This window comes from Scophthalmus maximus, chromosome 17 (genome assembly GCF_022379125.1).
Source record: "Scophthalmus maximus strain ysfricsl-2021 chromosome 17, ASM2237912v1, whole genome shotgun sequence".
Taxonomy (NCBI): Eukaryota; Metazoa; Chordata; class Actinopteri; order Pleuronectiformes; family Scophthalmidae; genus Scophthalmus; species Scophthalmus maximus.
In genome coordinates, this window is record NC_061531.1 from 11,200,428 (window position 1) to 11,226,560 (window position 26,133).

At 42.9% G+C, this 26,133-nt stretch overlaps 2 protein-coding genes across 2 annotated transcripts; both read left to right on the forward strand.

The window, feature by feature from the left end:
* Positions 1-330: 330 nt before the first annotated feature.
* Positions 331-6,359, forward strand: LOC118288832 (cytochrome b-c1 complex subunit 2, mitochondrial). Its single transcript, XM_035615345.1, has 14 exons — positions 331-453; positions 2,052-2,153; positions 2,314-2,463; positions 2,709-2,773; positions 3,472-3,528; positions 3,623-3,747; positions 4,062-4,159; positions 4,371-4,428; positions 4,880-4,975; positions 5,069-5,268; positions 5,396-5,476; positions 5,567-5,643; positions 5,739-5,892; positions 6,007-6,359. The coding sequence occupies exons 1-14, from the start codon at positions 421-423 to the stop codon at positions 6,088-6,090; spliced, it is 1,380 nt and encodes a 459-aa protein (XP_035471238.1). The 5' UTR covers positions 331-420; the 3' UTR covers positions 6,091-6,359.
* Positions 6,360-8,427: 2,068 nt separating this feature from the next.
* On the forward strand, positions 8,428-22,844 carry mosmoa (modulator of smoothened a). Its single transcript, XM_035615656.2, has 3 exons — positions 8,428-8,627; positions 16,262-16,474; positions 19,680-22,844. Exons 1-3 carry the CDS (start codon positions 8,522-8,524, stop codon positions 19,862-19,864), a joined length of 504 nt encoding a protein of 167 aa, XP_035471549.1. The 5' UTR covers positions 8,428-8,521; the 3' UTR covers positions 19,865-22,844.
* Positions 22,845-26,133: the final 3,289 nt, after the last annotated feature.

Sequence of the window (26,133 nt, forward strand, 5' to 3'; positions counted from 1 at the left end):
TGAAAAGGTACAAAACTTTGAAGAGATGGGAAGGTTTCTGTTTTACTGATATTTGTATGTAAAAACTACGGCGAATCTGCTACTAACCGTTCATTTTTGCAATATACCATTTTGATTCAATTGAAAACAAACAGCAAATGTATTTTGTTCTGAAGAAATCTGATGAATCTCAGGCAAGTTCTGGAGCATTCCGAGTCCAATCCCATTGGTCCACATTTTCTCGTGTTCATCAGATAGTTTTCTCATAATTATAAGATAGTACGTGAACATTATGAGAATACACCTTCAAAGTGTTTAATGTGCACATATCTTTAAAAACTGTTCTCCTCGATCACTCGCCGCGGCGCAGTGGATTATGGGTAATACGTCAGACCGCCGCCATATTTGTCTGCAGCGGTTTGAAGGAGAGAGTCTGGAGTCATGAGAGGAATCCGCTCTCTGAACACTCTTCCCGTGAGTCCCGTCTTCTCCCAGTTTCCCCTGAGTCGTGTCGACGACAGTATCTCAAATTGACTCATTCCGCTTGTTCTGTTTGGTATATTACAACCCGCGTTTAGCCGTTGTCTACGCGGAAGCTAGCTAGCGCAGTAGGTGGCTAGCTAATGCAGGGCATTCTCACGTAGAGACTAGCTCGCATGGTTTTACAGCAGAGTTGAGAAACACCTTCTAACCTGGATCATTCATGTACTGGAAGTCAACTTGATCTGCCTGCTACCAGTGCAGGGAAACAGCCTGTTGCATCTGTCTAGCCGAGCCGCTTGTCGTAGCTCCGTGATCCTGCTGAAGGTCATTCCGAACTCACGTATCCGCAGATGAGTTCGGATAGACCCGATGAGTTCGGGGTCTTGAGAAGGAGCAACAACCCTCACCTGGTGTCTTGGTTTGTTGACTGCCTGACATTTAAAATGATACACTGTTCCAGGATCCCCGGGCTTTGTTGTCAGGACACATGGCTTCAGTGTCGTTATTTGCACAGGTCATGTCAGGTCACACCCCACGTTATTTTAGGACATGTTGTGAGAGTCTCCTGTTTGACATGCCATAGAGGGAAGTAACGATAGAGTGCATAAACACGTCAAACAAACAAGTCATTAATGAAAACACAGGAAGTTGTCTGCTAATAAACAACATTTTATCAAGTTGTTGTTTTTTTGGAGGATATTTTGTTTTTGTTATTTTTACTGACACAATGATTCTTATTTAGTAGATGACAGGGTGATCCAGATAGTAGTTATGCCTAGCATTAAATCTCATGACATTGGATTGTTGATCTTTTCATTTTGGCTCAAGACTGGGGCTGCAACTGACAACTGTTGTTATCTGTGCTCAATATGTTAATGACAGAAGGTAGTGAAAATATGTCCATCCATATTCAGTTTAATGTGAGAAAACACCATAGTAAAACAGGTAATCATTATATCTCAGAGCCTGAAAACAGGATTTTTATTTTCCATAAAAAAGATTAATACATATTACAATATTTTTGACTAATTGATTAATCAACTAATCATTGCAGCTCTATACTATCTATTATAATTTGACCAGGTCTATTAGACAGTGATTTAAAGTAAATTAAGCACAAAAGGAACATAATATGAACAAATCTGATTTGTGTATGAAAATATAATAATTTTGTGATTTTCTATCCTGCTGGTCGTCTGGTGAGCCCTCAGATGTATTTTGTGACCCACCGGAGGAAGTGTTGGGAATCCACTTGTCGAAGCCTCTCAAGCGCACATTTTAGTTTAATGAAACCTCATAGGTCAGACTAATCTTTTTGAAGTCAAGATTTTTTGAATCGAATGCCGGTCCTGCTCTTCTGGAGATTTCGCACTTGAGCCTGAGTGAGGCAGGATATTGTTAGCTGTCCTAATGTTTACAACGCTTGAAGCTGTACCACTTACATAGGCACATTGTAAGGTGAAGTTGATAGCTGAAGTAGTTCAGCACGATCTTGTTCTTGATGCCCATAACCAAGAAAGAGGATGCTGTCAGAGGAAAAGTTGTCAAAGAAGTCATTGTCCTAAATTTGTCGTCACTTCTGCCCTCAGAAACGTTGCTATGCAGCTGCCAGGAGGAGTGAAGCTCTGACTGAATCCCTCTCAGGTCTGAAACCCTTCACAGCAGCATCTCACCCTCCTCAAAATGTCCAGGTATGTGCTGCTCTCGTCTGCATTGTATACCTGTTCAAGGTTGAACTGTAATACAGAATCAAAAAAGTTCAATCAGTAAAAAGGAGAGCAATTAAAATGCAAAGAGAACTTGACACATTGATCTTCTAAATTTTCGTGACATTTCTTTTCGCTGCTTCAGGTGTCCAAGCTCCCAAACGGTCTGGTGATAGCATCACTGGAGAACTACTCCCCCTTGTGCAGCGTGGGTCTGTTTGTGAAAGCTGGGAGTCGCTATGAGACTGTGGAAAACCAGGGTGTGTCTCATGTGCTACGACTGGCAGCCAACCTGGTAACCTGTGAATTACTTTGTGAATATGTGATGCTCTCTTGAAAAAGCTAAAATAATTATGTTCAGTTAGTCTCATGGTTACTCATACAGTAGCATACTGTAGCAAAGATGGCTTATGACTGATTTATGGCATTTTTACTGAAAAAATTAAGAACACAGTTTTGATGTACTCAGTTTTTTGAAGCAGCTTCTCAACCGATTAGCCTGTCAGTATGCTCAATCCAGATTTCAATTACCTTTTGTAGACCACCAAGGGTGCATCCGCCTTCAAGATCTGTCGAGGTGTGGAAGCACTGGGGGGCAGCCTGAGGTGAGTGAGAATACACTCTGTGCACGCTCACACTGACAATCCTTACTTTTAAAGTATAAAGCCCCTGTTTTCACTGGTCAAAAACCCCCACTATAATCTGGCTTTTGTCTGCAACGGGAATTGATACAGTCGACATTCACTCCCGGGTCAAATGACTTTTTATCGGCTCCGATCAGCAGTGAAACATCACACCCGGGTGAACACGCACATTTTTTATTCTTTATTTTGGCAGTCTAGAAGCTGCACCTTTTCCGGCACAATGTAATGACATGCATTGAACTTCTGGGAAATGGCACATAAATAGCGATGACTATTTGTGTACTTATTGTTTTTTACATCTTGGGAACAACGTGCAACATCAATTTTTTTTAGTATTTGTATCGTTCAAGATGCAACACTGGCAACCAAGGTGAGAGAGCTTCTCCTGATTCAATGCAAAGAATGAAATACAGAGGCAGGTTTTCTGGCACTGTGACAGAGCTTTCTTCTATTGTGTTTTGAGATTCCTGCATGAACACTTTGGTTAGTGGCGCGTTTGTGAAGTCAAACATGACTCACCAGGGGAAAAAACAGAAAAGCAAACACCTCTTCTGGCAGTTGGAAAGGAATCAATCGGCTTTATTTTAGCAGTTTCAATTGCGTTTGAAAAACCTGTGTTTGGCGGCTGATTTTGGTGTAAAACTTTTGTTTACTTGCAGTGTGACTTCATCACGGGAGACCATGGTCTATACTGCAGACTGTTTAAGGGATCACCTGTAAGTGCTTCCATCCTCATGCATTTTATTAAAAATCCTCTAGGGTCATGCAAATGCCACAGTATGTCTTACCCGCTCTTGTATCTGTGTCCAGAGATTCATTATTGGAGTATCTGGTCAGTGTGACCACAGCTCAGGAGTTTCGGCCATGGGAGGTAGAAGAACTGACATCCAGGGTTAAGATTGACAAGGCTCTGGCTCAGCAGTGTCCTCAGATAGGTTAGTATTAGGAGCAACCATTCAGCATAATACATTTTGGAAATAATTTTACCCAGAAATTGAACATGTGCTGTAATTTATCTAATGAACACACAAATGAAAACAATGAACTACAAGCTGCTCTTGGCTGCAGATCAGGCTGTTGATTCACAGTGGGATCAGCATGTCTCATTTTGTTATTGTCACAGTTCATATTAACAGTAATACTTTATGGAGATGTAACAATATAAATAGTTGAGTCCTTTGGATCTACCTCTTGGATGCCCAGTTTTACTATGCTGAATTTCAGGTCTCTTTTCCATTTACTCCCGCAGGTGTAATTGAGAAGTTGCACGAAGCAGCGTATAAAAACGCCCTGTCCAACTCTCTGTACTGCCCTGAATACATGGTCGGGCGTGTCTCCCCTAAACAGGTAGCGTCTTAGTTTCGTTCTTTTTCTCTGCATAGGAAAGTAGTTGATTGAATGGTCTTGAAGGGAACTGGCTTCTCAGAGTTATTGTATACAACTTAGCAAGAATGTAAATGTCATTCTTTATATTATAAAGAATATAAAGCTCAAGAACATTATTTGTTAGATTGTGCACAGCTCTTACACGCCTCTCCTTCTCATTCTCTACCTGTAGCTGCAGTCATTTGTCGAAGACCATTTCACCACTAGCAAAATGGCTCTTGTAGGACTAGGTGAGTGTCTACTAGTGGTGTCTAGAATGGCTGTATGACTTTCTTCTAGCAGCTTTACTTTCACATCAGGCTTTGCTTATTAAAACTCCATTTTACACACACTTGTGACATGCTCGGTGATGTTGTATTAGTCTTGTTTAAATGTGTGCTAACACTGAACCGAACTGTTAAATGTGGCCTCTGTCCAAAGACACAGAGGTAAATCAAAGCTGTTACGTGAAGAAGAATTAAACACAGACGCTACGTCATTGTTGGATTTTAGTGCATGTGATGAAGCTGATTTTTCTTATAAGCAAATGCTAAATGTGTTGGCCTGCCTGTGTGATGACCCATCATGCTAATATGGCAGTTTGTATCCTGGGAATGTTTGGTATTTTTCAGTTTACGAAAATGTTTTGTGTTCCACTTCAGTTGTTTATTACTGTCGGTACTCTCTGATTTATGCATCAAGGTGTGAAGCACTCTGTCCTGAGGCAGGTGGGCGAGGGGCTCCTGAGTATCCGCAGCGGGCCCGGAGCACCTGTGGCTAAATCTGTGTACCGCGGAGGTAAAAACGTGTGTTTCAATGCGACAATAGACTCTTTTAAGATTGACAAATGCCCTATTTTTTTAATAAAGTTATGTATGTGTGTGCGTGTAGGTGAACTACGAGTGCAGAACAATGACGACCTAGTCCACGCACTGATTGCCAGCGAGGGGGGTGTGGCAGGTAGTGCAGAGGCTAATGCCTTCACCGTGCTGCAAAGGATCTTGGGAGCTGGTCCACATGTAAAGAGGGGGTCCAACATCACTAGTCAGCTGAGTCAGGGCATTGCCAAAGCTACCACACAGCCCTTTGATGTAAGATAAAAAAGGAGTTAAAGCCTTTATTTGGAGTTTGTTTTTTGCTCGGCATCACTGTATTGCATTATTTCTAAATGGAGAGAAGTGACCTCTAACCTCACATGACCTCTGGTTGTCTTGTCAGGCCACAGCCTTCAATGCCTCATACTCTGACTCTGGCCTGTTCGGTGTCTATACCATTTCACAAGCTGATTCTGCAGGAGAGGTGATTGCAAAGCTCACTCCTCCCAAAACAAACTGCATTTTAAATGTGCCATAATCTGAATATCACTGAATGCTTTGGTCCTCCCTGCAGGTCATCAACGCTGCCATTGCTCAAGTGAGGGGTGTGGCTGAGGGAAATGTGTCAGATGCTGACGTCACCAGAGCAAAGTAAGTCCACTGAGAAGAAGCAGTTTTATACCAGGCACGTTATTGGTGCAGTTTTCACCAAAAGACTTTGTTCTGTGTTTGACGTATGTGCGTAGAAACCAGGTGAAAGCAGATTACATGATGTCAATAGAGAGCTCTGAGGGTCTGATGGAGGAGATCGGTGCTCAGGTTCTGACCGCTGCAGCGTACCAGCTCCCTGACACTGTTCTCCAGGCCATAGACACTGTCACCCAGGACGATGTTGTCGAGGTGAGGGTTTTCATTGTAGACATTATGATGTCACTTTCTAACTTCACAGTAAATACATAAATTGTTAGTTAATACAGAAATGCATTAAAATTACCTCTCTCGTTGTCTTTACAGGCTGCCAAAAAATTTGTGGATTGCAAGAAGACTATGGCAGCAAGTGGACACCTTGTCAATACACCATTTGTGGATGAAGTATGAAAAAATGTTCAAGAACTTAGATTTTTAACTTGGCCATGCTAAGCTGCTAGCGTAGCTGTATGCCAGGCTGCCTAAAAAGGAAAGAGGACCTCAAAGCTACAGCCTCCTGCAACAATTCACTTGATGTAACCAATCATTTGTATTCTGTCCTGCAGAATGTGAGCTTGAACAGCGAGCCAGAAAATCACAATGCAATTTTTCTGTGGGTTTTTCTTTTCAGGAAATTTAACTGTATATCTGTGTAAATTAAAGACATGAAAATAATGACAGATGGTTGTTGCTTGAATGTGTGTGTTGGAATGACTCTTGATTTCATGTAGATTTTCATTTTGTCAGGAGTGTGAGGATGAACGTCCAGCCAGCAATGAGGATGTATTGTTCCACTCATCAGCCAATAGGGGGACACAGAGGCACAAACATGCAGTAGGGCCAAGTTGGCAAAGTGGGAGATCATTTTAAAAAATGTAAAGTACTCAAGTCGATAACAGGACACCATAATCAATCTGCAGAGTGGTTTGTAAAAGCTGCCATGTGAAGTGCAGTACAAAGTACAATATTTATCTGGTGTAAGAGTAAAAGTGATAAAAGTAAAGCAAAAGTACCTTAGAATTACACGTAAACAGTACGAAGGTACATGTACTTTCAAACAAGTGATTAACAAAATTGTGACTAATTTCAGTTGTAGTTTGATCGAACATTATTTAGGAGGAGCAGAGTCTAATATTAAAATTAGAGATTAGATTTTAGCTCAGGGCCCCAAAACCAGACCCTCCCTTAGCTAACAGTGAAAGGCCCACCTTTGTCAATATTGTATTATGTGCAATATTCCCAAATTTTGCAGCTTTTCAGATTGTCAAATCAAATGACCTGCAGTGACAAAGATGTGCCCTGTTTCTATCATTACATGATGGGGTGTTATTATTGTAAAATAGCTATGTTGGGGTCATGTGTGACACCACGAAGGTGCACTCCAGTAGGATTAAACGTGCTACTATATTTATTATATTTATTTACTATATTACTATATATTTAGAGAAAACAAACAAGGAAGCAGAGACAACAATTTAGAAACGAACTAGAAAACAAAGCACAGAATGAAAAAATATAGGAAACGCAACATTTCCCAAAAACACATTTTAGAACAACATCCTTTCACCAAGCATGCTTTTCTTTCAGAAACCCAACAACACTACATCACACGTGACACTTTTCGTGTTATATTTTGAGATTTTTAGAATTTCTTTATTTTTGTTTTGTTTTGTGAAATATGGTTGTGTCCTTTTTTTTATTTTTATTGAATTATGCCAAATGTTTTCATGTTGGTGTGTTTGAGTCTCTATAGCCACTGAACCCCCTTCACTTTTACACGAACAGAGCGACTAAGGACAAACCGACCCCTGGTTTGTAATTTATTTTATTACATAATATCGCGAGGACAGAACCGCTGAACCCCCAGAACGTGAATTGTGTGCGCGCGCGCGCGCGCCCCTAATGTTTGCGCGCGCGCGCATGTGTGACGCTGCGTGGGGGTGTTCGCCTGATGTCACTTGGCAGAGAAAGAGGCTGAGCTAACGGTGGACGCACGGCCGGGAAGCATAACAATACCGCCGCCGTTTCACCGTCCGCCCTGGGTCCAGCGCCGTCCCGCTCTGGACTGAAGCACGCAGCGTGACTGCCTTCTCCTTACCGCGGTCCGCAGAAGAGAGGAGAGGAGAGGAGAGGGGAGGGGAGAAGGAGGTGAAGCGGGCGGGCTAACGGACTGGAGGAACCAGATGCTATTCCAGCGGAGAGGGAGGACGGATCAGCGAGGGACGGTGATGGGGTCTCGTTTTCCCGACGGGTAACGTGGGAGCGCCTCTACAGAACACACGGACACCGCGAGGCGACGGGGACCTCGGCTCTCCTCCCCTGCACCCGACCGCGCCTGTGGCATTCTGCCTGACATGCTAGCGCCGCGGCGGTCTTGGCCGTCGAGCAGCTCCTGGGCCGCAGCTCGGCACACCGAGCTCGAATCTGGGAAGTAGCTAGCTAGCTGCCCGCTAGCCGCAGCCGTGCCCGATGCTGCTGCCTCTGCGGCGGCTGCTGCTGCTAGACGGATCCGAGAGGCGACACGGGCGGTTCGGGGAGCTGGCGCCGAGCGAGCGATCGTCTGACCCCGCGGGACCACGACGGGCGCGTGGGATGTGATGCGTCCGTGCCTCGCACTTGAGCCGTTTGTAGCCGAGGGCTCGCGCTTGCTTGACGCGGAGGAGCTAGCGTCGCTGCAGAATGCACAGCGGAACCACAACAGCAGGCTCCCGCTGAAGGGGGCGAGGTTAGACAGATAACAGTCCACCCCGTGTCTCTCAACACTCGGGGGTCACATTTGGACAGCGACCACCACCACCCCCCCTCCACCCCCCTGTCATTCGCCGCCTCATCAGCTGGCGATATGGATAAACTAACTATCATTTCAGGGTGCCTGTTTCTGGCAGCAGATATCTTTGCAATAGCCAGCATTGCAAACCCAGACTGGATCAACACGGGTGAATCAGCAGGTAAATACAACTTCTACTACTGTCTTTGTTCTAGGAGTTCTTCTTCCCGGTGAGAAGCGTCGTCTCCACATGGCAGCAGGTGATCTCCACAACAAAGACACGTCCCATTGTGTGTGTGGAGGGTCTCATCTGCAGCAACAGCTTTTGTCCCTCCAAAGCAGTGTGCTCAGGGAATGTTTGTGTTGCTTACTAATGATCAACAGACCATAATGCCAAGATTAGTCATACGGTGTCATCTTTGGAACTGACCAGCTCTGTGACTCTCTGCTGGCCCCGGTGCTGCTGCAGCTGGGACCGTTGTCCAGACAAAAAAAAGGGTTTATTCCCCAAAATATCAGAAGACGAGACAGAACGCCCAGCTCATTTTCTCAGATCCCAAAGTGATGTCATGAAATTGCTTGTTTTGTCCAATCAGCTGCCCTAAAGCCATCTGAATTCCAGCTGCGTAGAACAGAGAACAACCAGAAATCCTCAAATTCGAGAAGCTGAAAACCGCTGGTGACAAGTGGTTAGTCAATTAATCAATTGTCCTGGAAACAATTGTCCATAATTTTGATAAGCATTTCATAATTGAATTAATTAAACCAACAACAAAAAAACTAACATTGGTTTGCACCAGCTTTAAGTTGTGAGGATTTGTTTGTTGGGGGCTAAATTTGCTGAATAAAATATTTTGTGGATTTGAACTCTTGGTCAAGTAAAACAAGCAATGTGAGGATTTCACAATATCCCATGGGAAAAATAATTAAAATCATGAGGACTAAACATTGTTAGTCGGTGCCTATTTTCTTCCAACTCTCCTTATTGATGAGGTGACTTATATTTTCAGCACAAAGGCCCTGCGCTATGCTGGAAAATTGACGTTTGTAGGGACCTCTATCATGTGATCAATCTAATCTGCAATTACTTGTGGGTCCAAAGCTGCAAGGTTTTTATTTGTGGTGGTCCCTTCTCATTTTGGATCGGAGCACATGCGGCTGGTCCTCTGTTCTGTGTCATGTCTGAAAACACATTCAGGCTATTGATAGACAGCTGCTCCTCCTCTTTGTTCCCTCAGCAGGATGACAGCTTAGTAACTGGGTCAGGGAGGGTTCATCATCCACCAATACACATCCAGACTGTATTAGCTCAACGGCATAAGCACTCTTTACAAAAAATAATGTTTGGATTGAAAGGAAATGAGGGCATTGTCCACAGCACGTATGGTTATATTGCAAAGCAAGAATGGATATTTAGTTTTATTACACATTTGGAAGCGCTACTCTGGACATTAAGGGCATTAAGTTTACATAAAATGAATGCACGTCTGCCTCAAATGAAATGCATTGTAACTGCGTACTTAGATCCACAGCTCTGTACAGGAAGTTGAATTTTGCTATATTTAAACTGCATTTTTTTGGTGAGTTTGGTTTATACACCTCTCTTTGATGATCGTGATGGGTTATATACCATGTCTGAACGGAGCCTTTGTCAGTGCAGCATGTTTGGCTAATCTAGTCAAGAATTTATAAAATGGTCTAGGGCATATTAAATATTTTAACTGTTTCTGATTGTAGCTCTGTTACACTGTCTAATTTGGACACTTGCATATCAAACTGTTGAATATTAGGGTTAGGCCCTCTATTACAGTCTAATCTAATAAGAGCCAAATTTCTTGCCTTGTTTGCATTTGTGAAAAGATTATTTCAAACTATTTTCTCTGGACAGATTACTCTACTTTGTCTGCCCCATTCTAGAGACTAGTGGAGTATTTAAAGCCATTATTAAAAAAAGACCCCTGATGACTCCCCACTTTGTGTTGTCTCCAATCAGCTGACCTCTGGCTCCTGGCTTTCTTGCGCTCTTATCAGCGCGTCTCACTGCTTGACAAACGACACAGGGAACTCAGCGTGTCGTCTTTGTACTAAGAGCGTGGAGAAACAGACATGTTCTCCAGGGCAGTTCGCATCAATAAAAGCTGACTTCGGTTAGGGAGTGGGTGCCTTTTTGACTCCCGTTTTGGTCAAGTGATTTGATTAAAGAAACGGTGGAGTCATTCAGCACTGATGGCAGCTGTTCCTTGTAATTGTCTGCACCGCGAATGGAAGCAAACTTTAAGGCCGAGTTTTTGTCACACAAAAAGCCAAACCCCCATAGATACTGGATACTTGAAGGAGAACAAGCACTAATGCCACTCAATGCTAAAGACAGAGTCTTGATCTATGACATTGTCTTCACTTCAGTGTGATATCCTCAGGGAGTAGCCGCTAAAGTTGATTTCCTGTGCCGAGCTTCAGGACAAAGCAATTGTTGCAGCGGTGTCAGACAAAAGCTGTGATTCACAACAGCTCTGCTGATGATGGCCCCTCCTACAGATACTTATTCCCACAGTTGATGCCATTTTCCAGAGCCTGAATAACTTCCGAGGCCCTCTGTATGCAGACATACACGCTTAAAAAATAAAAAACATCCAGGTACATGTTGGCTTTCATAACGCTCCTGTATCCAAGGCCAGTGATGGTGAAAGAGTTTCAAACATAGCATCTTTCCGTGTAGGCTTTTTACCTGCAATTTTAGCATTGAACCCTTTCACAAAATTACTTCTGAGCACATTTTCCTTCACCAGATTATTTGACCTCCCTGTCTTTACTCTTGTGCACATGTCGGAGGTCAGTTACCCATTTCAACGTCAACAGCATCAGAATTATCTCAAGTAGAATCGTTCTCTGTTCAAGAATGAAATTCTCTTCGCCCAGAGATAACTGCAAAGTGTTTTATTATTTGCGGTGAGCAATTGAATGAAGCAGAAACAAGACTGTTGTTGATTGAGATCATACAGTAATGGTGTATGTTTCTCTTTTCAAGCAAGCATGATGAAATTAAATCTTTCTTTCTTTGAAATACATCTCTTTATCATTGTAAATAATCGCTTATTTTCCCAAAGGGCATTAGAGCTGTCCCATAGCACTCGATTAGTGGATGCATCAGAAGATGTCAAGTCTTCATCGTGTCAGTTGATTGACTGCAATTTTGTTTAGCTGTCTGACTGTATGCAATAGTAACAGTGTGGCGGTCTGTAAACTTTATCAACTGAGTCCTTAAATGACCAAACTATAAAACTGACATTGATGGAAGTTGAGACAGATGATGGAATTAGGGGGGAGCACAACAGGAAACTGTTGTTTTCTTATCCCAGAGGATGAATAAAGACATGGAAAGAGTTTGTAGGTAAAACATGAGCAGGGGGAAGAAGATGTATTTCTTAGTTATCTGTATAGATTATCCACTTGGCATTAAGGAGCTGCATCGGCTCCAAAGTGCTGCTGCAGGTAGTGTCAGTGCCAGAGTTTTTATTGTGTCCAAAGAACACAGTAAATAATACACCATTTGGTCCTGGCATTAAAACATGTTTTTTGGAGGTTGAATCACAATCTGATGACTGATGGGCAGAAATACATTACGGCTGTTCCACACCAGCGAGTTAGCAGCAGGGCAGCCATTAGCCAGTAAACACATAACCTTCCTCAACTGTGGACGTTGTTAAATCTCGTGGATGGATTGAAGAGGAGACAATTGAAAAACAAGCAAACACAATAAACGCAGCTTCATGGATGGCTACCAAAAATAATTGTTTAAATTGTAGTAAATAATCACTGCTGTTCTGGAACTGCTAATGTTGTCTTGGTGTGAGTCTGACAACATCTAAAAATTTAAAATGAAATGGGAGAATACTAGATTGTGTTATTTTTAGGTATCCCCTTTCAAAGGACACACTGTCATTGATACAAAGCAAATGAGACCAGGCCCAGCCTATATCATCCAGTTGCACAGCTGCAGAGCCAGCAGTCTTGTTGGTCAGTTCAAAGATTTGCTTCACATCCAGTTATATAAATGTATCTCTTGTTGGGTGTTAACAGAAGTTAAACATATTTACATCAATATTTATCAAATAGGCAAAAGTGGCTCCACTAGCAGCACATAGTGGATGGGCTTGGGTGTGAGGTTTGACCATGTTCTGGATGTTGGAAGGGCCTGAGCAATTTGCAGCACGGTTGGCAAGTACCAGTGCCTTGAATGGGATTAGAGCCACCACCGGGAGCCAGTGCTGGGTGATGAGGAGCGGTGTAGTGTGGGAAAACTCATGTCAGTTGAAGGTCAAACTGGGCCGCTGCATTATGGATGAGCTGAATATGGATGGCGCATGCTGGCAGACCAGCTAGGATGGAGTTACCAAGACCAGACCGGAGATGACGAGCCTGTGTTGCCTTCTCTGTGAGGAAAAGAAGCATCTTCCTGATGTTGAGGAGGATGAATCTGCAGGGGCGGATCGTCGCCGCAATGTTAGCAGCGTAGGACAGCTGGTTGTCATACACTCCCAACTCAATCCGAAATGCATCTACTGTTTCGTGTTTGGACCTTTTATTAAAGTTCCTCCACATGGAATGCATGATGGCAAAATCTTCAATTTGGTGAATACAACTGAGACACTGTTGTGAGCAGTTTGTCATACTTTGTGGCTGGGTGAGGATGAGCGCTTGGGTTTTCTGGTGTTTAACACTGGACATGTGTTCAATTTGTAGTTGACTATGATTATTGGTGTCAGTTTTGGACAAACGTTGAGTCTGTTTATTCTCACCGTACTTCGCAGGTCAGTTGAGGTTGTTTCATACATGATGTTGTTTGTAGGGCAGTGTACATACATTTGTCTGCCATGTTTTGCATGCAGATTTGGATGGTACACAGCCGCTCTCCAGTGCCCCAACGATGTCAGTGGGCGCTGTAAAAGCCTCCAGCAGCAGCGGAAGAACAAGCAGCTGTTGTTGTCGCCCACCAAAGTTCAGAGGCCTGATTGACTCATCCTCCAGAGCTTTAACACAGCAGCACCCTCTTTTGCTCCGCTAATGACAGCATCACCATGCAGAAGATGAGCAGACACAGCCCTCATTTCCTCTCATTGGGACGAGACATGGTGAGAGCACCCTAAAGTTATTTAAGGTTCCCACCTCATGGCCCACTCTGACCTCTCCCCTTCCTCCTGCCGTCGAGCTAGAATGAGTTAATGTTGTCATCAGAATCGATATCTCCCATGTTAGAAAGGAAAATATCTATCATAAACACACTTTTGTTGTTTTGACTCAGACTTTCACCACAACCGTTTCTGTGCCTGCTTGTTCAGTTGTTATCCTGTATCTGTGAGCCATAGCTTGTCGGCCTGCTGTCTGCCAGGAATTCCACAGAAAGCTAGTGAAACAGCAGGAGGCCGGAGGATCCAGGGGAAATAAACCGGTCATAAACCGGTGCCATTGGCCACAGCTATCAGACTTGTTCCTGTTCCCAGGGCTGGTCCCTACTTTCTTAACCTCGCTAACCTCCAGTTTTTTTAATGTGTTCAAGGCTGCTCTGTAATGTTGCGCAGACTGCAGGAAGAGGTTGTCGAGGAAGCCTTTGGGCCCTTTAGGTGGTGTTTTTGTTTTGAGCTACGATGGCCATTTTTCTTCCTCTTTCTTTTGGCTGTTATTGCACAAGTGTTCTTCACAGCGAGAAATGAATTGTCACAGATGATAACACAGATAAGGTAAAGCTAAATATCCTCAAACAGCAGTATATTTATGTGTTGGTTTTTCTGCCTGTAAAAAGAAATGTGAGGCAACATATACAGACTCCCAATATCTCAATGTCCCAATAACATATCTTTTGAACCACTGGCATTGTTTGTGGGGGTTAGGAAGGGTTGATTTTGTCTTTGGTTGTTACTATAAAAGTGCTGCAGTCATTGGGTGCCATTTTAAAAAGAAAGGATTTCCTCTGGACAACCTTCACAGCTCGCCACACCCCTAGAGAAACAAAAACACCTCACACAAGCTTTGTAAAGTGGTTAAGTTAGTTTTACATAAATGTAGTACTCTGTAGTGCTATTGAGCTGTTACGTGTAGTAGATGGCACTAATCAGAATCTTGTAAATGTCTTAGCAGACCTACAAAGAGAAGGGTGTTATGGTTCACAGAGGGTCTGATGTGCTCACCTTCCAAATCTTAACAACGTTTTGTGTGGAACTGCGCACCAAACCACCCGATTGGTCGATGAACTTTATGTCAGGACTTGAGATCCAAACAGAGATGGACAAAAAACGTACAGTATACAAATGCACACAAATGTGTCTGAGTGACCTTCATGCTCTCTCGCCTACATGAGAGACAAGATTCACAGTCCTGCCGATGGTTTCACACTATTTCACTAATTGACAGGTGAAGGCGATGTCACAAAGATATGCTGCAATGCGCCAGCAAAGGCTGGGAAGAAGAAGACCGCTAGCAAGTGTACATGGATGTAAACAATGATGATTTTATTAACAATTAATCGATACATAACTTGTCTATTTACAAGACCACCCCATATGGAACCTGTGAACAAATGTTTGTTTTATTTACCTAAGAGTCTTTTGAAAATGTGGGCTTTATTAATTATGAATGTATTTTAAGAACTGTGATTGTTTTTGTGTGTTTCAAAGTGTGACATGTACAACAGCTATCTGCCATCGGAAAAACCACCCCAGGTCATCCAGGTGTCCACTAATGAAATCCCCCCCACATCCATGCCCCTGCTAATTTTTCAAATTACTGTCCCATGCAGTCATTTGCTTATAGTCCCCCTTTCTTAACTTAGAGATCTGTAATCAGCAGCGACGCCCACAGTGATGCGACACTGTTCTGCTTACTCGGGTCGAAATTCCCCTCGAGGATGTGCTCTAATTGAAGAGCTTCCCTCCAGTGATGCTGCATCACCGGAGCATATTCCTGCTTCGAGTGCTGCCCTCCACACTCTGGCAGAGAGCTCTTCTCATCATGACACAAGAGTGAGGCATGAATCCATTTGTCTGATCATCAGTGATAAGCAAGATACGATAAGCAGATCTAACATATCCATTTGATGATCTTTGGAGGAGGGACATTTTTAAACCGATGGTGGTTATAGCCCGAGTTTGGAAGACACAGGCATGCAGTATATTTACAGAGATTATTGAGCCTTTAAAGCTGCTGCAAATGTGTCTGATATCACTCCAAATTCCTCTGACTTTGTGTCTTTATTATACCTGGGATAGATTAAGTAGTTGGCAGGATCAATTTAGTCCTCGCCTTCTTTTTCTTGAGTGTACAAGTGCAAAAGAAAATCTTGGCCACTGGCATAATTGGACCCAACAGTGTGAAGAAGACAGCTCATATAGCAAGCACTGAATTTGGTGACAAATTAAAGGAGCATCTCAGTGTTTCCACTCCTCCTCCTCCTGTTCCTCTTTCACTTTGCTGTTGATAAGCTGCTGTCCTCTCTGGACCATGTCCTACATCTAAGCACTAAATCATCACCAGTTTACCGTTTATCTCCGTATAAATCGTTTTTGCTTCTAATATTTTAAGCCAATTGCAATTTTTCTCCTCCGCACTCTCAAATTTGTATTCTGTGAGCTCTACAGGGTTGTAATTACCTTGGACTTGTTGTGGTCTAAACTCTGCTTAGCTACTTGATCTGCACCTGCTCTTGATGTATTACAGCTATTGTTTAAAAGAAGACATTTAATTTATGGGACAAATGGCCTAATTTGTGTGTGGTAAAATACCCAAATATTTGAGACTAAGCTTTATTACATCCTCTCTCTGCAGGTGCCCTTACAGTCGGTCTAGTGCGGCAATGTCAGACCATCCACGGACGAGACCGGACCTGTATCCCACCGCGGCTGCCTCCGGAGTGGGTCACCACACTCTTCTTCATCATCATGGGCATCATCTCCCTCACAGTCACCTGTGGCCTGCTGGTGGCATCACACTGGCGCCGAGAAGCCACCAAATACGCCCGCTGGATTGCCTTCACTGGCAGTAAGTGAATGAGACAATGACATTAACACAGAATGCAATGAGTTGTGCTTTACAAGGCTTTCTGTCAGCACATTGCCCCCGGAGCTTTCTCACTTTCTTCTGTCTCACCGCATATGTCTTGACATAACCTTTAAAAAAAGAATTCCCATTTGCTACGTTAATATAGTCATGCATAGTCTCTGGAGGGGGGTAAAAGAGATGAGGCTGATTTTGGTAGATTTATGAATGTTGTTTTTGTTTTTTGCATGCTTCATGACTCTTTCTCCCTGAAGCTGATTTGTTCGAGGCTGTAATGCCGCTCGGCTGGTACCTGAGTGGGTGGCTTATGTGCCATAGCGTTTCTCTTGTGTTTTCTCCTCTACTGTCCTTGAACATTACTGCTTTTAATTTGACTTATTTATTTATCTTTTTATTTATTTTTTTCAAAGACGATTTTTGTATAGATGCTCCTCCAGCACTGTTAATAACTCTGCATCCACCTCATGCTCTATGGCTGGGCTAGTGTCGTAAGCATGTGTCGGAGGGTGGAGTTTGTTTGATTGGTTAGTTAAGGGAATAGATGGCCTCAAGCACACTCGTGCATATGGAGCAGTTGTTGTTTCAATGCTTGGTGTATTTCTCATAACACTGTGCCTTCTTTGTTTTGTGGAGAAAAAGTTGCCCATGGATTTGAACAAGCATCCTTTTTTTAAATCTTTTTTTTTGTTTTCCTGCCAGACCAAATGCAGATTCATAATTAAGCTTTGTAACTTGTCTTACTCACTTGCAACACCCAGTAGGTGACTCACCACTTCACAATGTCCCAAACCGAACTATACAAACTGTCCGATGAGCTCAAATCTGTCTCACGAGCCAAGTTAGAAATTCTTTGTTTAACGATCACGCTCAAGAGTAAAGCTGTTGCCATGGCAACTGGGAGCAGTCACCAGTGTTCCTTTGCTGAGCTTCCGTTGGCCAAATTGTTCAGGTTTTTCTTGTAAACAGTTTTAAATCATGATAATGATTATCACGGAAAAAAACAGGCTCGAGGTGGGACAGACTTGTGGCAGATGCAGCGGCTTCAGAAAGCATTCAGACCCTTTTTTTGCATTTTTCTTATGATGTAGACTTCATTGTAAATGATATTGAAATGTCCTGTTTCCTTAAATAATCCTTGAGATGTGTTTAGAACTTTGCTGGAATTCGTGTTAGAAGGTTTTTCCGACATACTAGTTGGGGGTTTTGTAGTGAATTACCCCATTTCTTGGCTGAGTATGAACTCGCTACCACTGCAAGACTCTCGATCACAAGACAGTGAGTTTTGAAGTATGAACTACACGGCGATCTGATGACTTTGAAAGTCATTTAGTCTGAACTTGGCTTACACCTACCGCGTGGAGGGAGAGGGTGAGAGGTTAAGTGAGGAAATAGGTGGGGGCTCTAGAAGAGTTGAGTAAAGACGTCAAGTTGAGTGAATAATCATGTTTGTAGAGTTCAAGAGCTGCACAGGGGGTTCGTAAGTGAGCGCTGGATGTTGTTGTAGAGACACAAATGGAAGGTTATAGAGGGAGAATAAAGTGAAGGTGGCAAAGGAGGGGCGGTTCATTCGGGGGAAACAGGTGAAGAGGGGATGGGCAATGTGTAGTGTAACTGGCTCCAGGCCGCTGGCACCTGAATGGACAGCTTTGTGTGACCAACACAGACCTGCCTCTGTGTGTCTACATACACACACCAGCAGCATTTCCCCGAGGTGTGCTGCTATAATTACTGCTTTATACTGAAGTAACTATGAATTATGACTTTAGCAGCTAGGTTTCTTCAGTTTTTCTATCAGAAGGTGAACGAGGCACCATGTCTCATCGGTTTAGACACTTAAGACGAGCAGCGGACCATGAGGTGCACTCCATTTAACCCACTGGCGAAGCTCTCAGGAGTAATGCTGAGTCACAGATTTGTGGCTCCATCTTAGCTTAACCTTCACCACATCCCCAGCAAGGATAAACACATGGCCAGAGCAGTGAGCTCTGTGTGGTGTGTGTGTGTGTGTGTGTGTGTGTGTGTGTGTGTGTGTGTGTGTGTGTGTGTGTGTGTGTGTGTGTGTGTGTGTGTGTGTGTGTGTGTGTGTGTGTGTGTGTGTGTGTGTGTGTGTGTGTGTGTGTGTGTGTGTGTGTGTGTTCTCTCTCCATGGTATACCATGCTTTTATTCATTTTTTAATTTCTCAACAGGGATTTTCTTGTATATGATTTTTGCCTTATTTGATATAAAACTTATACAAAGCACTTATCTTTGCCAGTAATTAAAACTGCTGGTTAAGACAAAAACAAATCTGTCAAACCTGTTCGTCCTAATCGTGACTTTCATGATTTCATCTATATCTCCCATAATCTCTCTTAATGAAATATTTAATCTCAGATCTCAGGTACGGAAAAGCTATGCAAGATGGATAGAAAATTGAAAGCTAAAAATAACTTCATGAGCTGTCACTAAGTTGATTACGCTCGGCTGAGGTTACCAAAATAATTCAACGCAGCCACAGTCAACTTAAAAGAGCTGTCATGCTCTTGTGTAAGCGTACCTGTAATTCTGCATATAACAATGGTGGGTGACATTAAGAGTTTATGTGACGCACAATATTAACACAACAGGTCACAGTGTGACTTTATGAGCAAAATGTATCTAGCAGCATTGTCCACAGCTGTAGACGAGCAGCTCAGGAAACAGTGCCGGTCTAGAGCAGAGTTAATATCGTGCACTTGAATCAAAAAACAAGAGCTATTTTTAATTCAATGAAGCTGTTCCGTCTGTGATTCACAGAGATCTCTCCGTTTGCTTTTCTTCAACGTCACTGAGCATTACATAAGTTTACGCAGAGCTGAACTGACACCTTCAGAAATAACATCTTCAACAGAAACGGGAGGAAACAAAGAGCTTTTTTAAAATTAGTGACCACTTTGTTATCCAATCACAGACTATGCAATGATTCCACGGTGTTATGTAGTTGACAAATCCGATAAAAAAACACTTACAGTTGCTTACGACTGTATTATTGTGTAAAGTTTGTATACTGATTAAAAAGAGCGCGCAAGTTTTTTTTTTAATCAAACCCTTACAAAAGTCTGACCTTTAAAAGTCATGTGATGTGGTTTACATGTGTGATTTAGACAATAGAGAGTAAATAAGTCATCTTAACCTCCATAAATTTTCTCTCTCGTTGCTTCTTTCCAGTGATCCTCTTCTGTATGGCGGCACTCATCTTCCCTATAGGCTTCTATATCAACGAGGTGGGAGGCCAGCCGTACAAGCTGCCCAACAACACGGTGGTCGGCTCCTCGTACGTGCTGTTTGTCCTCTCCATCTTCTTCACCATAGTGGGACTGCTGTTTGCCGGCAAAGTTTGCCTCCCAGGCTGAGGACTCGACCGCGCCCGCCTCTGGACGGACACAAGAGGCTCTGAAAATTTTATGGGATTTACAAAAACACACAATGACTGAAAATCAAAAAAAAATACTAAACAAACTTTGGCCAGAAGCCTGAAAGAGGGAAATGCTCTGCTTATGTGTCGAGGCGCCGCAGCACCATGGAGGACCTAACTTCTAAAAGATGAGAACGGATAAACGAACAAAACGCTAGAGGGGGAACGTGGGCACAGAGGGGTGAGGGAGTGAGAGAGAGGGCAGCCGAGGCCGTCGCAGCACCCTGCCGCTGTTGATTTAAAATATGGCTGTCTCTGCTCTTGTTCGGTTGGAAAGGGTGCTTAATGTGCCGCTGTCATGGCAACCACGGCCCCAATACTGGCGCACATTTCTTGAGGACCACTACAGCCACTCCTCGACTTGAATCCCTACTGCCCACCCCGCCACCCTCGGCACACATCTGCACCGTCACGACCACCCCTGTTGCTATTTTTGGCGTCTCTTAGCTATTTCGATTGTGTGTTTTTCTGTTGTTGTACATTTGCGTTCTTTTTTTTGTTGTTTTTTTGTTTTTTCTTCCAACCCTTCCGCCTTTTCACTGAAGTAGTTTGAGCGTAATTGAGGTTCACGGAACTAAACCTTTGAGGGATGTTTGGTGGTGGAGGGGGATGTGCCAGCTTTGCTTTAGAGCAGAGGTTTATTCTCGCCTGTTGCATCACACGGCCCTCAGGTGTGTGGTGTGGGACAGCAGCTGTGATCCCAGACACAGGCTGATGTGGACGAGAGGTCGGCGCAGGCGTGCCGCCCTGCCTGTCTCCAACCAGCTCCAGCTCAGGAGCAGGTGGCAACGAGGGGGTGACCTTTGTGGGCAACAGAACGGGAAGTCTAGTACCATAAAGGAGAATGCCACTCAATGTAAGAGCTGGCATAATGTTGTTTTTTTGGACAGCAATAATGTATCAACGAGTGTAGACAGCCACGATACTGACGAACACCGTTTGCCAATAACTATTAGACTGTGAACTTAGAGAACAAACATAAATGCACCTCTTGTATTTGTAGTTAAGTGCAAGCACAGCGACCTTCAGTTTCTTTTTTTCAAAGATCTCTGTGGCTTTACATCAAGATGAACTCATACATTACCGCAGGCAGTATATTGACTTTTGCATAGAGAATGTGAAGTTACAAACGGTGTGAAAATAACAACCTAAGCGCTGAAAATTGGTGGTGTTCTCCTTTAATGTGGGACGGGAAAGAACCGAGCCCGGAGCATTTTTGTTTTCGCTTTTTGTCTTGTTTTGTAAAAGGGTGAAGGCACTGGGACGGCAGGTCTGGTCCGTGCATGGGGCTGTGCCTCAGTGTTCTGCTCCTGAGACCTGTGAATTTGACACACACACACACACACACACTCACACACATTTACACAAACACACACACACACACACACAGTACAGTAACCACCACACTGTCTGTACTGTGTAGATCCATACATTAGGGCTTTCATCATTTAGTCTGACTATTATTTATTTTTTTCCTTATGGCAACATCATTATCATCATCATTTAACAATTAAGACAACACATGCAAAACATAATGTCACAACCATCATTTCAGAATACACCAGAGCAAACCAATTGTTCACACCAAAGATTTTCAAAGTCTTTGTTGGACGTTAACAGTAATATAATGCTGCCATGGATACAGTTTTTGCACCAGGCACCATTAAAATAAGCCATTATCTTTGCAGTGTAGCCACAGATAACAGACAGCTGTTAGTGAATTGGATACTGAAGAAAACTCAAAACATGATTATTCTCTATAAGCGTGATTTGTAAAATCACGCTTATATGTGATTCTAAATGTTTCTAAAATGTGATTTGTGTATATAATTTCAGATCTGACTAAATTGTTGTCAGTTGTCACAAGATGAAATGCAACTATTGTTAATTTAAGTATTATGTTCAGAGTTCTTGTTTTGTGCACAACCCCAATATATTCAGTTTAGTGTCATGTTCATCAAAAATAAATCCTCAGGTTTCAGAATTTTTTTTTGTTTTTTTTACCTTAAAAATTATTAAAATGATTATTCAGTTAAAAAAATAGTTCTCAATTATTTTTTACTTGATCAGCTAATCAATAATTCAGCTCATCGTTGCCACACCAATCACCAGATTAGTTCATTACCTAGAAATGTTTAATTTAGTGTCATGTACGAGACAAAGAAAATATTCCAATTAGTCCGAGTAAAACCTGAAATCATAATCTACTTACTTGCATGTGTTTACACGATACTGACATTCACATCTCTCTTTATTTCCCTTTTAAAGTGTGTGTGTGTGTGTGTGTGTGTGTGTGTGTGTGTGTGTGTGTGTGTGTGTGTGTGTGTGTGTGTGTGTGTGTGTGTGTGTGTGTGTGTGTGTGTGTGTGTGTGTGTGTGTGTGTGTGTGTGTGTGTGTGTGTGTGTGTGTGTGTGTGTGTGTGTGTGTGTGTGTGTGTGTGTGTGTGTGTGTGTGTGTGTGTGTGTGTGTGTGTGTGTGATCGGTCACAGAGTTTCAGTTGCTAAGTCTTAAGAGTTTTGTTTTTTGTATTTCTGTTTCCTGCTCAGCTTTCCTTCTCTCGGTCTGATTACGTATACCGCTAAACGCTCTGCGGTGCCCCGTCTCTGGGTGGGTTCAGTATTGTGCCATGACATGTTTTTGTTTAATAATGTACAGACACAAAAGGCAGGATTTCTGTATTAGGAAGCACTGTGCATTCAGCAGTTTAGGTAACAGAAGTAGAAGCACCACAGATGTATAAAAAAAAAGAGAACTTCTTACCTCATTGTTTTTGTTTCTGCTATTATTTTCTAATGGTGGCAATGTGTGCCCTCTGATTTGTCTCTTGCCTTGATCGGATGTCTCCACATAAAGCCTATGATCATAGGAAATTATTTATCACTGAATAAAAAGAGGGGGGAAAAAATGGGTGTGCGTGACTCTGACACAATGTGAGTGGTTATTGGGCTGATTTAAGGGGATGGGACGTATCTAACCAGCAGCTGATATGATGAACAGAAGGAAAATTCTACTTTATGATATTAACCTTCGATCAGGATGCTGCCCAACAGTCCTTCTACTCTTACTTCATTAAGTCTGGAAAAAAAACAGACACAAACTGATGCAAGGGCAGCGTTCAATCCTCATCACAAATCCAACCGCGGAAAAGGTATTTTTATTTGTTTATGTATGCATTCAGTGGAGGGAGTCATTATTATCTCACTGGCGGAATGCAGCTGAAGATAAGGGCGCGCCACTCCTCTCAGGACTGGACCTCCATTCGCCTCTCGATGACCCGCGGTGTTGAGTCGAGCATGAAGGTGTTTTCAGAAGATTTCAGGAGGTCACAGTATTACAGCACGATGGGTCGCACCACTGCAACCAGGTCTCAGCTGTCATCCAAAGGCTCCCCAACCTTAAGTCTGACTTGGACTACGATGACGTGAAAACGTTATGTCAGTGCAAAATGCATTAAGGCTGTATTAACGGCTGCCTTCCATTACTGCAGTGGTCCCTCAATGTGGGGGATAGGATACTTCAAAATGCGTTTCATCCAAGTGGAGGACTAACAGATGAGGCTGCGAGACTGGATTCACTCGGGTCTAATGGAGAGTTATTGGAGGACAGATCAACTCTGACGGATCCCAGAGCAGCTCTCTCTGTCCAGATGGAGGTGAGATGTTACTCTGGTCCAAACTGCTTTGTTATAACTATTCAACCAGCCTACTAAAAAGATTATCAACCAAAACTTTTTCAACTTTTACGATATAAAGTTCTTATATTTGTATTTGAGACCGATATTCGTGGGATGGTGCTTAAAATGGACAGATGGATGGATTTCAAATCGCTGTCCAGACCTCGATTCGGATTAATTCACAAGTTTAATGAGAATTGTTCAACTACTCTCAACCCTAACCACTGTAGATTGTTGGATTTCGACTGACGCGGTTATCAGATCGGTCCTGTGTAAATGTTACACTTACTGCTGGGAGGGTCAACGTTTAATTGGGCATTATGAAGCAATGAGCCCTCTAATCTTGTGGAAATGTCTGTTATTTGACAGGAGTCCACCATCTGCCGCGCCCAAAGTCCCACTGGTGTTTGGGAGCTGATCATATCCACGGCTGTTTCATATTTAATGCAGTAGAAGTACATAAAACAGTAGAAGTGAGCGACTTTTTGAAATCGGTGTACTTTTTCCCCCACATTTTACAGAGACGATAAAAGGTTTGCCTCAGGTGAAGGTGAAAGAGATTCACTACTTTGGTCGCTTCACTCAAAGAAGAAAATTAAATTGCCGCTGCTCCCTGTTCTGCAGATTTGAATTTCCAGTCAAGGTCTTGAACCCTTTAAATCACATAATTACCGAATTAAATGAAGAAGGCCACTATATCGTTTTCCTTTTCACACCTCTGTCCACTCTGAAGAGGTGTGACAAATGTGTATCTGATCAGATGTAAACAGAAGAATCAGTGAGGGCCAAATTCCATTTAGCTCACTCCCTGATATTAGTGGTGACGCCGCCGGTACTTTTCTAAATATGACGAGGCAAAATGTCTTCTGCGAGATGTATTTTTGCTGCTAAATTTATCTGCCCTCAGCATTGATCCGTCAGTAGGTGGGAAACGGAGGCCCGGCAGAGGTTGGTCAGCATCCGTCACACAGCAGACGTGCTGCTGGGGCAAGACAAAAATAACAGAGGCAAGGAAGAGGACTGCAGTGTCTGGAGCCGTGTTACTGACAGTGATCACAATATTAAAAGAAACGTAAATGTAGTCTCCTCTAATGGAATATGCCATAAGTGTATTTAGACTTATCTTTTCATAATATTCACTAAGTGCACTTTACTGCTCACTGTTAATCTCTGTAAAAAAAAAAAAATTCAGAATGTTTTTGTGTAGACATTAGTCATTCATACTATAAAATTGGAAAATGTGGACTTTCAGCTCTGTCACTGTGCATTTCTGACAACAGCAGATGCTGCACGGACAAACACAAGCACGTTACCACCACACGATCAACACTGGAATGCACAGGACATCTGCCGTCACTTAGGTGTACCCGGGTACACAGACAGATGCTGCTCGGCACACATGCACAGACACACACACACACACACACACACACACACACACACACACACACACACACACACACACACACACACACACACGTGTGTTCAGTTCTTGGTGCACCTGTGACTGCTGTGTTTGACTGTTTACAGCATTACAGAACATGACAGACAGAGACGACTCAACCAATGAAGCGGGTGTTAATGTATTTATACACTGTTGAATATGTTAGCTGTTAATCATTGATTATTATATCTTACAATAAATGTTAGTTTTTAAATATTTTGTTGAAGGTTTCTGCCCAAAGTGCCTTAACTCAATCACCAGTTAGGTCATTCGTACGTATAAAGGTCAAAGGTCAAAATGTCAGCCTGCTCATACAATTTATAGATTACACTGTATGCTCTCAGCTGATCTATAGCGTAGCATCATTTAAAAATATATATATATCTCCATCATTAACATACTGAATGTGCCAAGCTGTTGTGTAGTTTTCTTGGTTTGTGTCCATGCAACAAAAACAGGAGAGGAGAGGCTGCAGGGCGCTACACTCTAACGCCCCGCGGACCAAGCCCGCCGCTGACCAGTGTTTATTTCTGCTGGGCCCCACCGTTTTATTTTCACGAGGGTATTAATGTTGTGTATTTTGATATGCCTTGTGTGTTATTTTAGATGAGTCATTGTGGAATGCGTATGTACATTTCAAAATAGCCTGTGCCTGCACGAGGCGAGACGCAGGCATGATGGATAGGACTGTGTGTGTGTGTGTGTGTGTGTGTGTATTTCAGAGACACACACTGGTATGATAATGAAGGCTTCTGTATCTTGCTGTGCAGACACACTTGTTTCTTTATCTGAAATTACCGAGAGATGATAATATAATGTCATCGTGAATGTCTCTTGTGTACAGAAAATCTAACAAATCCGAGGCATTGTCAACATTACATAATTGTTCAATAACCGTTAATGTCTGCAACACAGCACGCTTCATGTTTAGTTGTCAGTGTTTCATGTGCTGTCTAATTCAAGAGAACTAACACGGACAGTAAATTGTCCTCTCTTTGTCCCCCAGACTCTATTAGAGTTGGGGGGGGTCAGACCGGGGGAGTTCCAGGGGAAAGGGTGACCTGACGAAAGGCCTCGAGCAGGCCTGCTG